At 44.9% G+C, this 16213-nt stretch overlaps 1 protein-coding gene across 2 annotated transcripts in view; it reads left to right on the forward strand.

The window, feature by feature from the left end:
- Window positions 1-16213, forward strand: part of PHF2 (PHD finger protein 2) — a 59835-nt gene that overhangs the window by 31900 nt on the left and 11722 nt on the right. For both annotated transcript variants that reach the window (XM_042026646.1, XM_042026647.1), the window contains exons 3-17: window positions 621-735; window positions 3075-3235; window positions 3739-3880; window positions 6252-6438; window positions 6996-7158; window positions 8424-8511; window positions 9072-9178; window positions 10204-10295; window positions 10702-10791; window positions 11544-11906; window positions 12683-12802; window positions 13775-13893; window positions 14229-14407; window positions 14614-14687; window positions 15864-16021. In XM_042026646.1, coding sequence (XP_041882580.1) covers window positions 621-735; window positions 3075-3235; window positions 3739-3880; window positions 6252-6438; window positions 6996-7158; window positions 8424-8511; window positions 9072-9178; window positions 10204-10295; window positions 10702-10791; window positions 11544-11906; window positions 12683-12802; window positions 13775-13893; window positions 14229-14407; window positions 14614-14687; window positions 15864-16021 — 2158 coding nt within the window. The remainder of the gene's footprint in view (window positions 1-620; window positions 736-3074; window positions 3236-3738; window positions 3881-6251; window positions 6439-6995; window positions 7159-8423; window positions 8512-9071; window positions 9179-10203; window positions 10296-10701; window positions 10792-11543; window positions 11907-12682; window positions 12803-13774; window positions 13894-14228; window positions 14408-14613; window positions 14688-15863; window positions 16022-16213) is intronic.

Below are 16213 nucleotides of genomic sequence, written 5' to 3' on the forward strand. Positions count from 1 at the left end.
TCCTTTTCCTTTTCCTTTTCCTTTTCCTTTTCCTTTTCCTTTTCCTTTTCCTTTTCCTTTTCCTTTTCCTTTTCCTCTCCCTCTCCCTCTCCCTCTCCCTCTCCCTATCCCTCTTCCTTTCCTCTTCCCCTCCCCTCCCCTTCCCTTCCCTGTCCATGCTGTGTGCAGGGCACAGCTAAAATCCCATCAAACAATGGTCAAATCTGGTGCTGCTGGACAGAGCTTTAGGCTGAGGCAATTCCTGACAAATGCACTCACACAGATCCATTCTGCAGGCTGTGCCACGGGGCTTCCTGGGAGTTTCCTGCCAAGGATGAGGGTCAGTGTGGCGAGCCCAAGGTGTCCAGAGCCGGTGTTTGTGTGAGGCTGTGCAGCTCAGCAATTACCCAACTGCTGCCCTCGTGCTCCCAAACGTTCACTGCTCACTCTGTAATGCATCTTCAGCTGCACCACAATTGTCTAATGGGGCATTGAGAGCAATATTAAAATCTGCAGGGCACCATTGGGGGGGTTCCCTCCACTCTGCTCATGTGAGAAATTAAGTGAAGATTTGTCCTTCCTGCCAATGTCTCAATAATTGTCTTCAACTTAACATAGCTGTCCAACTCATTCATTTTCAGTGAAAAAGAAAAGAAATTGGCACAAGCATGATACCGGCCAGACAACAGAGGTCAAGCCTGTACAGAACGGGAGCCAGGTGTTTATAAAAGAGCTTCGAAGTCGGACGTTTCCCAGGTGGGTTTTTGGTGTGGACGGGGTGCAGGGTCCTGTGAGGCTGGGGGTGGGCTGTGCTGGAGGCACTGCACAGTACTGATGATTAAATCAGTGCTGTCTGGTTGCAGATGTGCCAGGTTCTCCCCTTTTTTGCATTTGTGCAGCTGTATTCGGATCGCTCAGCTGAGCCCAGTTCCGGTGGATTTCCACAGATGCTAGGATTTGGGAAGGCAAGAATCATGGAATCATTGAATGGCCTGGCTGGGAAGGGACTTTAAGGCCCATCCCATCCCACCCCCCACCCCTGCCATGGGCAGGGACACCTCCCACTGTCCCAGGCTGCTCCAGCCCCAATGTCCAGCCTGGCCTTGGGCACTGCCAGGGATCCAGGGGCAGCCCCAGCTGCTCTGGGCACCCTGTGCCAGGGCCTGCCCACCCTCACAGGGATTCCAAACACTGGATTCCAAACATCCAATCTAAATCTTTCCTAGTTTAAAACTCTTCTCCCTTGTCCTACCACTATCTGCCTCTGTAGAAAGTCACTCTTGCTGTTTTTTATAAGCCCCCTTTAGGCACTGAAAGTGGTTCTAAGATTTCCCCGGAGCCTTCTCTTCTCCAGGCTGATACAGAGTGTGTTTGGCTCCTAGAACATCCACTTTTACAAGAAACTAACCCACTTATTGCATAGAATTCTCCAGTTCTCAAAATTCTAATGACTTTGCTGAAGTCTGTCCCCATCTTGGACAGAACAACGACATGCTCAGTTGCTGGGTGACAAAGGCTCTCTCACTGGGGTAATGAATGGTGCTAATTGTTAGGTGACATGTCCCACATGTTATTAGGCTGCTCCACAGCCATTTGCGAGAGCGATCATTTTCTTTTGGCTCTTTAATGTAGGCTGTAGCCAAATAAATCCTTAATTATTAATAACTAATTATTTTAGAAGAATCCTTGGGGAGTGGCAAAGTAAACACAGAACTTACTCCTTTTTATGGAGAATTTAATTTCACATTTAATTTAAGATACTAGTCTTAGGCTTAAGGTAAAAACTGACAATAATTCTGGAAGGTGTTTTGCAGCTTTTACAGATGTGTTTTGCTGAGCTCAGAATCCAGCATTTTTACTCACCTGGCTGTTTTTATTGGGGCCTGCAAGGTTTTATATCTTTGCTGGTTATATATATATATATATTTTTTTTTTTTGTAATTTGTAATTTGACAGGTTGCACAGCTCATTTTAAAAAAGATTTATAGCCCAGGCAGACTGATTTCAGTAACCTCAGGTGGCCTCTGAGACTGCAGTCACACATACAGGATCTCTGAGTCACTCCAAAATTGTTATAAATAATACAGCCCCCTGTTTTTTCTCTTTGTTTCTCATTACTGTGTGCATAAGAAAATCCTGCTGCCAAATGAAATCTCCTGAGACAGAAGGGTTTGTAGCACAAAGATATGCCTGCAAGATCCGGGCCTCAGACATGAAGTCTTGTGGAGAAATTTTGTCCTCTAAAGCAAACGAATGAGATGTGCAGATGTGGCAGGCCAGGCCTGGGCACTCGTCACCCAGAGGGTGCTGGGGGGAAAGGGGGCTTGGACCAGGAGCATCATTGCTGGCTCCCAGCACAGGGCAGTGAATGACAACCCCCAGTGAGGGCTTGGGAGGGTCTCAGGTCCAAAGGAACACTAAAGAGAGCAAAGAGGCAAAAAATACAATTTGTGTTGTTCTGCTCTAAAATGTTTAATACCAAAATAGCACCAGAATGGCAAGAGTGGCAGTGATGACAATTAAATTGATTCTTCTTTGTGAGGGTGGGGAGGCCCTGGCACAGGGTGCCCAGAGCAGCTGTGGCTGCCCCTGGATCCCTGGCAGTGCCCAAGGCCAGGCTGGAGCAGCCTGGGACAGTGGAAGGTGTCCCTGCCAACTCAAAATGATCTGCAGAATATTTCCTGAGCACGTTATTCGACTGCTTTAAAATGACTTGCAGAGCATTCCTAGGGCTGTTTATTTGAGATTGGGTAATGTTTTTAATCTTACCTTCTTTAGACTGAAACGTTTAACACTAATTCCTTTAGCATTGATCGCTGGTAGCTCGACTGATCCTACGGCTGAGGAGAACGGTCTTTTACTGTAAGACGTTATTTTAAGACTTCCCAGTAGTTGGAGCATGAGGCTTGAGTGATTGACGTTGCATGATTCTATTGCGCCCTTCATGCTTTGGAATAGATGGGGTTCTGGCTTATGTACCTAATTTGCATACAATTCCTTTTTCATAGTGCCCTCCTTTCAGCAGTGAAGCGCAGAGCGTTCCAAACGCAGCGTTTGGAAGCCCCTCACCATTGAATCTGTGTTTGTTTTTGCAGTGCTGAAGACATAGTGGTGAAAGTGCCAGGCAGCCAGCTGACAGCAGAGTACCTGGAGGAGAAGGGCTTTGCAGAGCCCATCCTGGTGCCCAAGAAGGACGGGCTGGGCCTGGCTGTGCCTGCCCCCACCTTCTACGTCAGCGATGTTGAAAACTACGTTGGTGGGTACTGGCATTGGACTGCTCGGAGCTCAGCTGCTGTTTAGAAATAATCAGTTGTATAGAAAATTGTAAAGTATATTGTAAAATATTGTCTGTGCCGTGAGCTGTGCTGGTTTTGGTGTTTGTTATGTAGTGGGAGCTTGTAGTTAGAAATTAAGTCATTCTTGTTGTGTGTAGCAGGGTGGCAGTGAGGCTGAGCCAGCCTGCACTGCTCTCCACAGCTCTGCACGAGAGGTAACAGCCAAAGTATGCCAAGGAATGGTTTTCCCAGGGAGATGACTGCAAAAGCACCATTTGATGGGTATTTATGTACATACACATCTTTCATGGGTGTATGTCTATGTGGGTACACACACAAGCAACAGGGAGGGTCCAAGGCCTGAAAAGGTCAGAAAATCGGAAGATTGAGGTGTTTCTGGACAGGTTACCTCACCCCCAAGCATAGAAAAAGGGGCAAGGCAGGCTGTCCATCAACCTTTTCTCTTCACTGAATTCATGTGCAGGGCCAGAGCGCAGTGTGGATGTCACTGATGTCACCAAGCAGAAGGATTGCAAGATGAAGCTCAAGGAGTTTGTGGATTACTACTACAGCACAAACAGGAAAAGGGTCTTAAACGTCACAAACCTGGAGTTCTCTGACACCAGGTAAGGGTCCAGCCTGCTGCATGGAAATTACTACAGATTTATTTTGATTTATAATTTGTATTTAATTTATTAATTTGTGTATAACATTTATCTATGCAATAATATAGCTGTACACTATACTATGGGTTTACTTTTGAATTATATTACTATTACTTACATAGAATTATATACAAATCACAATTTTAAATTACTGAACCCCACATTGTATCTGGGATACATGGCTGGGTTCAGCCTCTGCCTTCCCCAGTGCTTTTCCTCTTTAGGGAACATTGTTTAACCATGGGGTAGCAGCTTCTGGTTGCTCTGACTTTAGGTGTAGGGTAACATGTCACTGGGTGTCCTTTGAGGAGAATAACTTTGGAATTCAGTTGTAACTCTGTAATCCTACAGCATGTGTTGTAGTTCTGGTTTCAGTGCTTTTGCCAGGTAACCTGTGATCTGCCTGGCAGCAGCTCAGGGTCAGGGTGATGCTGACTTCCCAATGGCAGGCTGGGGGTGATGGTGCAGATCAGAGGGATTGGATATTAGGAAGAAATTCCTCTCTGTGAGGGTGCTGAGGCCCTGGCACAGGATGCCCAGAGCAGCTGTGGCTGCCCCTGGATCCCTGGCAGTGCCCAAGGCCAGGTTGGACATTGGGGCTGGGAGCAGCCTGGGACAGTGGAAGGTGTCCCTGCCCATGGACTAGATGGGAATGAGGTGATCTTTAGGGTCCCTTGCAGCCCAAACCATCCTGTGAGTCCATGATTAGCTGATGTCAGTGCTGAGGGCACTGCCTGGTGCTCTCTGTAGCTGTGCTGCCGTAACTGAGCCGTGCTTTCCTTGCAGCAGTGGGCAGGGGCACGTATGAGATACGGATCATCAAAACTGTTCAGGTCATTTTCACAGGCCCTGTAGTCCTCTGGGGTAGCTGAGGCTTCCAGAAGGGAATCCAGAAGGGATCCTTTTGCATATGAACATGCTACACAGGCAATAATGAATGTCAGCAGAAAAACAAAGAATGGTTGTTTTGGGGAGCATTCTGCTTCAGCACGAAGGCTTAAAAACGAAGGCTGGTGGATAATGACAAGCTCATTTTCCGAGGCATTCCCCTGATCCCTGTAGCTGGGATTTAGTGATGCACACCCACTGCTGCAGAGAGCAGCTCTACCCACTGCAGGTTTGAGACCACCGGGATCCTCAGCAGAGATTTTTTCAGCTTTCTGCCATTATCCCCAAATAATGAGATGTCTTTTCTCCTGAAGGACTGCTGGAGCTGTCGTTCATACACTGCTAATCTAGACATTAATAGCAAATATTTTATTTCTTAGCATAGACAGTGACAGTTTAATTGAATGCACAGCTCCATCTTCCGTGCCATGGAAATGGAGCTGTTGTCATCAGGGCTTGACACTGAGCACAGATGACATGTGGGAGCATTTAGTATCAGTTTGAAGTGCAGATACTCTTACTGATGTGGTATTTCAGAGTGTCTAGCAGTGAATCTTCACCTCCTGCACTTTCAGCCCAAATTTTGGACTATTTGAATCTAAAATTTAGCACATTCTGGGATGAAACACTTAATACCTGGTTGTCATGCCACTGCATTGTCTTAGCTGTGACTATAGTATATGTTATATATTTGATAAAAACATAACATATGAATGATATAAATAAATAAATAGGAACATATGTTCAACGTGAATGAAGATAACAATTTGTATAAATTTAGATACATATCCAGTAAGAGTATGTTCTTAATGTAAATAAATAGATTCATTCATATGAATTATAGAAATAGATATAATATATCTTGAATTTTAAATGTATTCACATTATCAACCCAAATTAGAGTTTTTCCTTCTTCTGAGTTTTTAATATAATTTGGTCAATCTAAATAAGATCTCTGATTTTCAGCATCAGATCAAGACTTATTTATCCATAAGCATTAATGTTATTGTTATTTGGTTTATTAATATTAAGCTTAAGTTGCTAATTTTTAAGGTTTATCAGATGATTTCTGTCAAAGGGCACACATTTCACTTTCTCTTCTGAAGGGGGCTGGAAAGGTGACTGTGGTAACAGGAGTGCTGGTACCTGAGCCTGCGCAGCAAGAGGCAGGGGCTGGAAAACTACAAACAGCAAATATTTGATCATAGATGATACTGCTGAGAGAAGGCAAAGGATTGCTGTTAAGTCATCACACTTAAAAGCCCTAAAATCTCTGTCTGTAAACAGTTTTTCCCAATTTTGTGAATGAAGAGCAGTTCCACTGCCACGAGAGGAGCTGCTCCGGTTTGCCATGCGTGCGTTAGTCACACCCTCCTCTTGCCGTACCGGGGTCCTTGTGCTCCATTTTAAAAGCTGCCTATGTGTTCTCCATTCTCTCTGTAAGGATGTCCAGCTTTGTAGAGCCTCCTGATATCGTTAAGAAACTGTCCTGGGTGGAAAATTATTGGCCTGATGATGCTCTGCTGGCTAAGCCCAAAGTGACCAAGTACTGCCTGATCTGTGTGAAGGACAGCTACACTGACTTCCACATAGACTCTGGGGGGGCTTCTGCCTGGTACCACGTGCTGAAGGTGAGGGAGTCTGGCTTTTGGGTGTATCTAGTACCAAACTCAGTTTTATACACAAAGACCATCATAAAATTCTCTCCAAAATTCAGCTCTCAAGTTTTTTGGTCATTGTCCTGTTGTATCTGAGCCTTAACTGCTCTTGTGGGTGCACTCCCAGCAGTGCCAGGGTCTCCTGAGTGAGGAAGCACTTGGAGCATGGAAGTCCTCTGTGTATTTTCTCTCTATTAGGATTTTAATATTTGTTTAGTGCCTTCTGCACATACATCACCCCAGGCCTTAAAGACACCACGTCCTGTGTTTGCAGTGTGATGGAGCCTGGCACCATAAAGCTTTTTCACCATCACTCCCACAAATCTGAGCAGATGTGGTCAGCTGTGATTTAATTATTTCAGCCCTTCTGTACAAAGCTGACTAATTAATTTTATTTAAATACTGCCCAAATACACAATGTTACATGTATACTTAGATAAATATTTGTGTGTGTGTGTCTCTATGTGTGTGTGCCAGTGCAGTGTTGTTTGGTTTGGCTGCTCGTTGCTAATTTTATATTTCTAATTCAGGGAGAAAAGATCTTTTATCTCATCAAACCAGCCTCTGCAAATATTTCTCTGTATGAACGCTGGCAGTCAGCAGCAAATCACAGTGAGATGTTTTTTGCAGACCAAGTAGATAAATGCTACAAATGCACCGTTAAACAAGGCCAGACACTCTTCATCCCATCAGGTGAGCAGGCTGGGGCAGGAGGCTTTCCTCATCCTTTAGAGTAGCACATCCAAAATGCCAGAGGGCTGGGATTTGACAACTTTCTGTGACAAAGTATGAAGTCTAATTCTCAGTAGAGGTTTTATTTCATGTGCTTACAAACAAAACAAACCAGAACTTTTACTGCTTTCTATTAGTATTTTAGCGGCCTTTTAAAAGTAAAACAAATAGGTGGAGTGTTCCACTCAGGGTCTAGCTGGGTTGTTGTAACTCATGAGTTCTCTTTCCATATCCACCATGACATTGGTGCTTTCTGACATCTAACAGACAGTTTACATCGAATGAATTTGCATTCTGACCATGGCACCCCCAAATCCTTGTCACAGACAATAATCCCCTGTGACACTCAGGAACTACAGGTGCCTGCACGAGTGTGAACATGCATTTATTGTTGCACATGGAGCCAAAGACCTTGGTGTCACAGATTTTTACGGGTTAGTTGATAGACTCAGGCTTTCACTGGATATTGGGGATGGTGCATTTTGTTTTTCTTGGTTCCTGGGAGGATCTCCACGAGGACAGGAGGTAATCAGAAAATAGTGGAGGGCTTGAAATGAGCACAGTTCTGCTTCAGCCCGTCTCCCTCACCTTCCTCTCACCATAGACAATAATTTCCTCATTTGCATTGCTGTTTCCTGCCCTCCCTGTTACCTGTCGAAACTGGGACAGGGACTTTCTGTCCCTCTGTGTGCATTTAAATGAAGCAGAGCCCTCCTGAGCCTTCATCTGAGTGCAGGCAGTGACAGGAACCAGTGCTCAGGAGCACTGGTAGTGACCCACAGTGTGTGAATAGATTCTTGCACCAAACGTTTACACACTTGAATTTTACCTTGAGTGTAAGAAGTGGAAAGTAGGTGTTTCTTTTATGACCATCTGTGGAGCAGATGGTGGAACAAACACAGAGCAATTTATAGAGAGTCACTAACTTGAGTAGATTTTTGTATGAAAATACGTGTTTGGAAAACACCTGATTCTGACACTGTGATAAAGCACATGTCAGGAGCTGTTACAGGGTTTTGTGGAGACAGGAAAGCAGATGCCATTATGTAGCAAAACAAGGAAGGGACCAGAGGCAGCTTTCTTCAAAGTGTGTGTGGTTCTGGGGCTGGGCTGTGTGGGTACCTAGGGAGTAAGGTGCTCAGTGAAGTACAGACATCATGTTGGGATTAAAATCTGTGGTACTGGCCTTCGAGATTTTGTCTTGAGGAGTCTTCTCTCTCTTTTAGGTTGGATTTATGCAACTCTAACACCAGTAGACTGCCTGGCCTTTGCAGGACATTTTCTACACAGTCTAAGCGTGGAAATGCAGATGAGGTAATCTGCCTTTAAAATCTGAAGTTGTGTAGAGGCTCAGTTTTTAATAAATCAGTAATAATGAATCATTGACAGTAACTTTGGTGTAGCTCTTGGGCAGTTTTGGGTGGTGCACCCACCTTTGTCCCCTCTGGCTGTGTTCCCTCGTGCTAATCCCTCCTGAGCTGTCCTTACACCTGTTGCACAATGCACGGGAGGATACCTGAGGTGCCTGGCTTGATGTGGCCACATCCTGAGGGAAGAACTGTTGCAAACTGCCTGGAGTTTTACCCTGGCACCTGCCATTCATTGCTGGATAATCCCCGACCTGCTCAGCTGGGCTCTCTGCCCAGTGTCAGACAATACAAGCAGTTCTTTACTGACTCTGGGCAAATAATGCAATAAAACCATCATACATCTGTATCTCAGTATTTCACTAGTGCTGTCATGTTTTGCTTTTGGCCTGATGCCAGCCTGTGTGGCAGCAGGACACAGAGGGGACGCACTGCAAAGTGACCCTGGGACTTCTGGGACACACTCGTGCTCTGCAATGCTCAGGTTCCTGTGGCTTTGTCTTGCAGGGCATATGAAGTAGAAAGGCGATTGAAAATTGTCAGCCTGACCCAGTTTCCAAACTTTGAAACGGCGTGTTGGTATATGGGGAAGCATCTACTAGAGAAATTCAAAGGTAAAACTGCATTTCCTTGCCTGCCTTGATGGCTCAGCTTTGGGGTCTGAGGACGGTTACCCTGAATTTATGCTGATGTCCACATAAAGGGTGAACAGGTGGCCCAAACTGGTCTTGTTAGTGTTTGAAAACTGCTCTGAGCATACCAGCAGAACATGCTGCTCTGGCCCAGATCACCCTGAACCTCCTGCCATCGCGCTCTGGGGGGGACTCGAGCTGTCCCTCTTTCCTGTGCCTAAGGGAAGCTTTAAACTGCTTTACCAAATGGTGCTGGAAGTTCACTTCAGATTCGAGCTGCCTGTCAGTCTGGATTCACTCCCAGTTTCAGCCGAATGAGCCGTGGGCTCTGTCAGCCCGAGGCGCAGAGCAGCCCTCCCCTCTCCCTGCACCCCACGGGTCCCAGCTGGAGTATGAGGGCAGCTCTCGTGTGCAGGGGCCACAGGAGCATCAGCACGTGGCCAGCAGGAGCACTGGGAATTAAACCCAAGTTTTCTATGCAGTTCAAACGCTTCCAAATCCGATTCCTGCAGAGTTGATCCAAACACCCATGTGTAAATGTTCTTTACAGATTCGGCCTTGCTTTGCTCTTTGCCTCTGTTTCTCCTACTATGAAATGTGTCCAGAGACACCCACCAGATCCTTCTGTAACAAGAAAAATGTGTATAATTCATCCACAAGGTGCTTTTTCAGAATTCAGTCAGAGTCACAGGACCGCTGATGGTTCCTTTTTATTCCCAGAGCCTGGGATGGGTGCCCATGGAAGTTAGCTTGGGAATGGGAGCGGGGGGAGCCAAAGCCCTGCCAATGTAGCCTGAACTGACAGGAGCACAGGGTGGGAAGGCTCAGCTGGACCTGGGACACAGTAAAAGTACTGCTTATTACCATCAGGTTGTAGCAGGGATTCATTTGAGTTAACTCAAAGAGTTAACTTCAGCTTTCCCAGTTGCAGTTTTCACATTAAATGCTTTCTGTAAACAACTGTAGCTGTCAGCGGTTGAATGACACTGGGTTATTTCTCTGCTTAGGTTTGCATAAAGCTGGACAACAACCTCCTGCTCATCTCCTTCAAGGAGCAAAGATTCTCAATGGTGCTTTCAGGTCGTGGACTAAAAAACAGGTAGGAGAAGCAGCCTGGATTAATATTCTGTGTTTGTCAGTTGCTGGAGCAGAGAGGAAGTTCTGGAACAAATAACATCTCCATTGCAAAACATCCAGTTCTAAGATGCCAAAGAGAAGGGATTGGGAGAGCTGGGGGTGAGCAAAGTGATGTTGCAGTTGTGAAAATGCAATAATGTCTGAAAAAAAGATTATTGACTTTGTTGATCTGTTGGAACGATTAGTTACGCTAACATCCAGAACAGGGGGGAAAAGAAAAGGTTTTTCTTATTTGAACATCGAATACAGTCAAGATTGATTTCAATACGTAGGAAAAAAAATGGATGAGTCACTTCAAGAGGGTTTTTTGGTTTTGTTTTTGAAGAAAACATGCACAGAAACAGCAGTTTGGCTTTGTTGTGTTTTAGGCTTTAGCAGAGCATGAAGATGAACTACCAGAAAACTTCAAACCAGCACAACTTATCAAGGACCTTGCCAAAGAAATAAGATTAAGTGAGGTTTGTGCTGTTTTTGTAATATTTACTGTATTGGGGGTCTAGGCTATAAAATGCATGGAGGCATCATCCTTTGAGTGTGGTACCATGTCCCACTGGGTGGAGAGGTGTGACAGCAAGAGGTGACTGCAGCTGATTCAGTTCCTTTAGGAAGACATTGTGCTACATTCCACCCTGTTTCTAACCACATCCAGAGACCTTAAAACTGAAATCTATCTTGTCCTTTGATCCTCTCTGATGTAGTATTTAAGTTTTCTGATTGTCAGAATGGCAAGTTAAGCAGAAACTAATTTCTTTTTGATTAGTCAGTGTTAATTCTAATTGGGCAGCTATTTTACTGCTAATTTTTCCCGAGGGCATGAAATGTGATTCTGCTATATTTATCACATCAGAATTACATGGAAAGGGCTTTTGCTCAAGCTGATCAGCATTTTAAGCAGAAGACTGTTCATTTTATCCATGCTGTGTGGACAGGCTGTTGAACAGTCCCATGTGATGGTACGAGCCAGCGAGAGTTACATTCCCTATCAAGCCTCTGGAGCTACTCCAGGCCAGACTTGAGGAATGTGGAGGTGGGAGCTGGGGGTGGGAATTGGTGAGCAGAGCATTCCTGTGGCCTTGGTCAGCCTGACCTGTGCTGCAGATCCCCCTCCATCACATCTTTGGGGGTCTTTGGGGTTTGTTTCCCCACCTAACGGAGGGTGCAGGTGAGTATCTGAAGGTCTGAACAGCTTCTGTTTTGTGCCAAACCACAGAACGCTTCAAAAGCCAGCAAAGCCGACACGAGTGCCAACACCACGGCCGAGGAGATCTGTCCTGTGGAGAAGGAGGAGGCTCCATCGCCCGTCCAGGTCACCCCTCCGCCCCCACCTGTAGAAAAGCTCCCTAAAAAAAAGACTCCCAAAACTGTGAAAACCCCCAAACAACTCAAGCCATCCAAACCCCCGAAGCCTCCCAAGCCCCCAAAACCTCCCAAAACACCGAAAGTGAAGGGAGAAGGCAAAAAGAAAGGAAAGAAGGTGAAGGAGAGCCCACCACCAGCCATCCCCAACCTCGACCTGCTGGAGGCACACACGAAGGAGGCTCTGACCAAGATCGAGACGCCAAAGAAGGGGAAGGTGGGTCATGTTCTAACCTCTCCCTCTTCTCCCACCCTCAGAGAGATAAAATCACTCCGTAAGTCTCATGCAGAAAGTAATGTGTGCAGCACATTGTGAAACCCTGGCTCTGCAGAAGCAAAGGGAAGGTTTGTAACTGCTGGCTCATTGCCCTCCTTTCACGCAGCTTTGGATTTGATTTGAGTGCTTGCTTGGCTGTTCACTGATATGGAGCCTCCCAGAAACCCACTGATATCAAGAGGTATCAGTGATGAAAGAACTTGCCTCTGAAGTGTCTCATCTGCCTGAGATGTTGCTCCAGAATGAGTGACTGACAATAGAACAGTTGTTTTCTTCCACTTTTGCCCGTGTAGGACAAGTTTCTTTTTGATGTCCTTTAATTCTGATGCCCTTTAATTCAGCATGAATTTTGTGAGTGGTTTCAGTAGGGGCTAGGATCCATCAAGGCACTGACAGAGGAATGGTTGTATGCTGTTTGTGAAGAAATATCCATAAATCTTTCCTAAAACATTTCTGAAGTTCTAACAGTTTGTGTGCAGTTTGTGAAACCTGTCATGGGGTGACAGACAGGGAGAGGAACGTGTTGGTGTATCAGGGAGAAGTGCAGCTGCTCTTCTGCAGACTCTGAAGGAGCAATATTTGATTGAATCTCAGTTTGGGGTTCAAAAAGAATACATGGGGGTTTTCACAAATATATTTTCCATATAAAGCCCGTGTTTCTGACGTGCCAACACTCCATCCTCATTCAGAGGACTTTTTCCTGACTTTTTTCCCAGGCTGCAAAGACTGTTTTAAGTGTTCCCAATAAGGAATCTGCAAGCAAGCAGAATGAGGTGGAGAAATTTGAAGTTCGAGAGCAAAATAAAAGCAAAACAGAAGCCAAATGGAAATATAAGGTAATGCCTCCTGTTAAATTCTGCCACACAGGGATAAGCCAAGGGTAGAGAATTGTTTGTGGCTCTGCCTAAGCAGAGAGAACAAGGCACCAACTTTCAGTTCCCAAAGAAAAGAAAATTAAGCAGAAAATAATCAATTAATCCCTGATAAAGGAAGAGGGAGTGGATGGATTCTTGTGCTGAATTGTCCATGTGTCTGTAGTGATACCAAACTGGTAACAGTGAGATGGTTCAGTGTTGATCCCTTTTGTCATTCTTGCTCTGACACAGTCCTACTACTTTAAGTCTGAAATCAATAACTCATGAGAAATCAATAACTAATCAATAATTAACTAATAGCTAATAATCAATAACTAATTTTAATGTCATGAAATTAGAATTAATGAAACCTGAATTATGCCCCATGGATTAAAAGCTTGCCTTCCTTGGGGGCTAATGCAGGGAGAGTGAAATTCACTCGCAAAATAGAACATTTTGTCTGCAGGGATATTTTAATAGGGTTTTTGATAAGGGAAAATTTAACTGAAATAGCTCACTGAAATAGCTGCTCATTGTGAAGCTCTAGTGGGAAAGGTGCAAACAAATTCTCCTGTTACAAAATCCTCTGTTGCTTGCTACGTTTGGGGTAACTTATTTGGGTATTGGGAAGAAATACTGCGAAATATTGAAATAGTGAGGGTGGGGAGGCCCTGGCACACAGAAGCTGTGGCTGCCCCTGGATCCCTGGCAGTGTCCCAGGCCAGGCTGGATGGGGCTTGGAGCAGCCTGGGACAGTGGAAGGTGTCCCTGCCCATGGCAGGGGTGGCACTGGATGGGCTTGAAGGCCCCTTCCAACCCAAAGCATCCTGTGATTCCAGGATTCTATTTCTGTCTGCCTAAAGATGAATAGATTCTGAGGATACCTGGGAAGCTGAAACATAAATGACTCATTTAACTGATTGACTTATTTTGTTTTGGTCTTTTGATTTTCAGAACAGTAAACCTGATTCACTTCTAAAAATGGAAGAGGAACACAAATTGGAAAAGACGCCTTTATCAGGAAATAAGGACAACAAATTCACATTCTCTTTCTCTAATAAGAAATTGCTTGGGTAAGTAAAAACATGACAACACACATCAACTAAAAATGGAATTTGAAAGGTCATTATTAATATTTTTTATACAAGAAGATGAAAATCTGCCTTTCTGGTCAATGTAGAAAATACCCTATCACTAAATCTACTTCTAGTGCTCTGGTCAGAATCCTATTTTGAGATATAAATCGTAGGGTCAGAAATGTGTTTGTAAAATTATTCTAATTGCTTTGGCACCCCTGAAAGAATTCAATTTGACTGAGATTTCTGCATAGAGATACTCATTATCTGTCAAGTCACAAGGTGTTTTCTACTCAGAGTGTTGTTACTGATTTGTAAATACTTTTTTTCAGTTCAAAGGGTGTCAAAACCCATCTGAATACCAGCGTGTTTGGGTCACTGCAGAATTTTAAAGAGGACAAGGCCAAACCCGTACGGGATGAATATGAATATGTGTCAGATGATGGTGAACTAAAAATTGATGAGTTTCCAATCAGAAGAAAGAAAAACACTGCAAAAAGAGAACTGCCCTGTAAGGATATTTCCTGGTTTGTCTTTACCTGCTCAACAAAGTCTTTGGTGGTGATTGTCCAAAACAATCAACATAGTCTTTAAAATCTGTGTGATTTATATTAAACCAAGCCATGTCTTACCTGTCAGTCAATGCAAGTGGAATAGAAGGGCTGCTTTTTGAAGGGAAAAAACCCGTGACTTTTTTGTTTCTTTTTATTTACTCAGTTTTATCAGATAAAAAGGAAGCCCTGCAGCACACTCCTGTTAAGAAGCCAAAGGTGGAGTCGGTACCATACAAGGTATGAGGTTATTGTACCTTCACGAGGAGGTACTCCTAGAACATGAGGCTCTTTGAGGTCCTTTCCGACCCAAACCATTCTGAGATTCTATTCCTGTGTGGTAGCACCTAAAGTGTTTGTTTTCCATCACTTGGCAGAGTCTCTCTGCTCATTATGGGCTGAAATCTAGAACACTTCTGACCCAGATGTCAGTGAGCCTGGCTGTAGCTCACCTGCAGCAGTGGGACAGCCCAGGTGTGACTTTGCTCTGAGTTAGCACTGAAGCTCAATGCTGGAAATAAAATGACATTAAAACGAAATGTTTTGCCCAGCTGTGGTTAATACAAATTCACATTCTAACACCTGAATAAATCAGAAAAAGCAAAATAGTTTGTTAAGACAGAACCAAAGATGACCAAAATGTTTGACCTTAAGTAGTAAGGAATTCTTTTCACCCTGGGTTGTCTCTGGGACAATCTGGAGGAAGTGCAGACCTCTTTGTCCGAGTCAGTACCTGTGGTCTGGGGCCAGCGGTGCAGGAGCCTAAGGAGGGAGTCCCTGGAGGCAACAGACTGGCATCCAAGCAGTCAGGGCTGGTGCTGTAGCAGCCTGAAAGTAGGGCAGGAAGGGGGGAGAAACTTGTTTTATTAGACACCAGACTACAGTACTCAGAGATCTCAGCCCCAGAGAGACGGTCGGATGTAGGCAGCTCCTTCCAGGGCCTCACATGACACTGTCCTATTCCTCTGTTTGATCTTCCCAGTCTGCTGCTGGGGGGATGGCAGGGTGGGTCTGTCCCTGTGTCTGGGCTGTCAGCATTAATGGTCCTGTGCCTGCTGCAGGTCCAGCCTGGCAGAGCCCTTTCCTCTCCTAGAGGGTCATGGTCTGCAGAGCAGGAGCAGGGCTGGGAAGGCAACACAGTCCCTGGAAACACCACTGTTAAAGAGGATTCATCCCATGAACAGGATCAGATCTCAAAGCTTTGGAAGAGGAAAGAAAGGTCTACCATGCCTACAGGCTGCAAGGAAATGGACTTTTATCATGTACTTGGTTTTTTCTTTTTTGTTGTTTAAAGAAAGCAAACTCCAAAGGCTAGCTCTGTGTCTTTGGAGGAGCAGCAGGCTGCAGGAATGATTGTTCTTATGGACCAGCTCAGTGAGTTTCCACCTTTTTTCAGCCTTTTCCTTGTTTTTGCAGAGCGAGGACTCATCAGATGAAGATTTGCTCCACATCGACACAGAGGCAAAGCCGGGACGCAATTCCAAAGTAAAGAAAGAGAGTGGAAGTTCAGCAGGAATTCTTGATCTTTTGCAGGCAAGCAAGGAAGTTGGGGGTTTAGAGTATAACACCAACAGGTACGCACCAAGGGATGCTTTTCCCTCTTACCTGTGAACAAAATTCCTCTTTTGTGGTTGTGTGTGAGTGAGAATGAATTGTGCAGCTTGGTAACTGCTTTTTCTCCAGCAAGCGAACTCTTCCTTTTTCCTGTGGTCTGGAGGGAGAGGTAGGTAAGATTTTGGTGGTATAATTTGAACAAAGAGAGGATT

This window comes from Corvus kubaryi, unplaced genomic scaffold, assembly GCF_017639235.1.
Source record: "Corvus kubaryi isolate FWS band 111438036 unplaced genomic scaffold, C.kubaryi_AGA036_p1.0 37285, whole genome shotgun sequence".
NCBI classification, from domain to species: domain Eukaryota; kingdom Metazoa; phylum Chordata; class Aves; order Passeriformes; family Corvidae; genus Corvus; species Corvus kubaryi.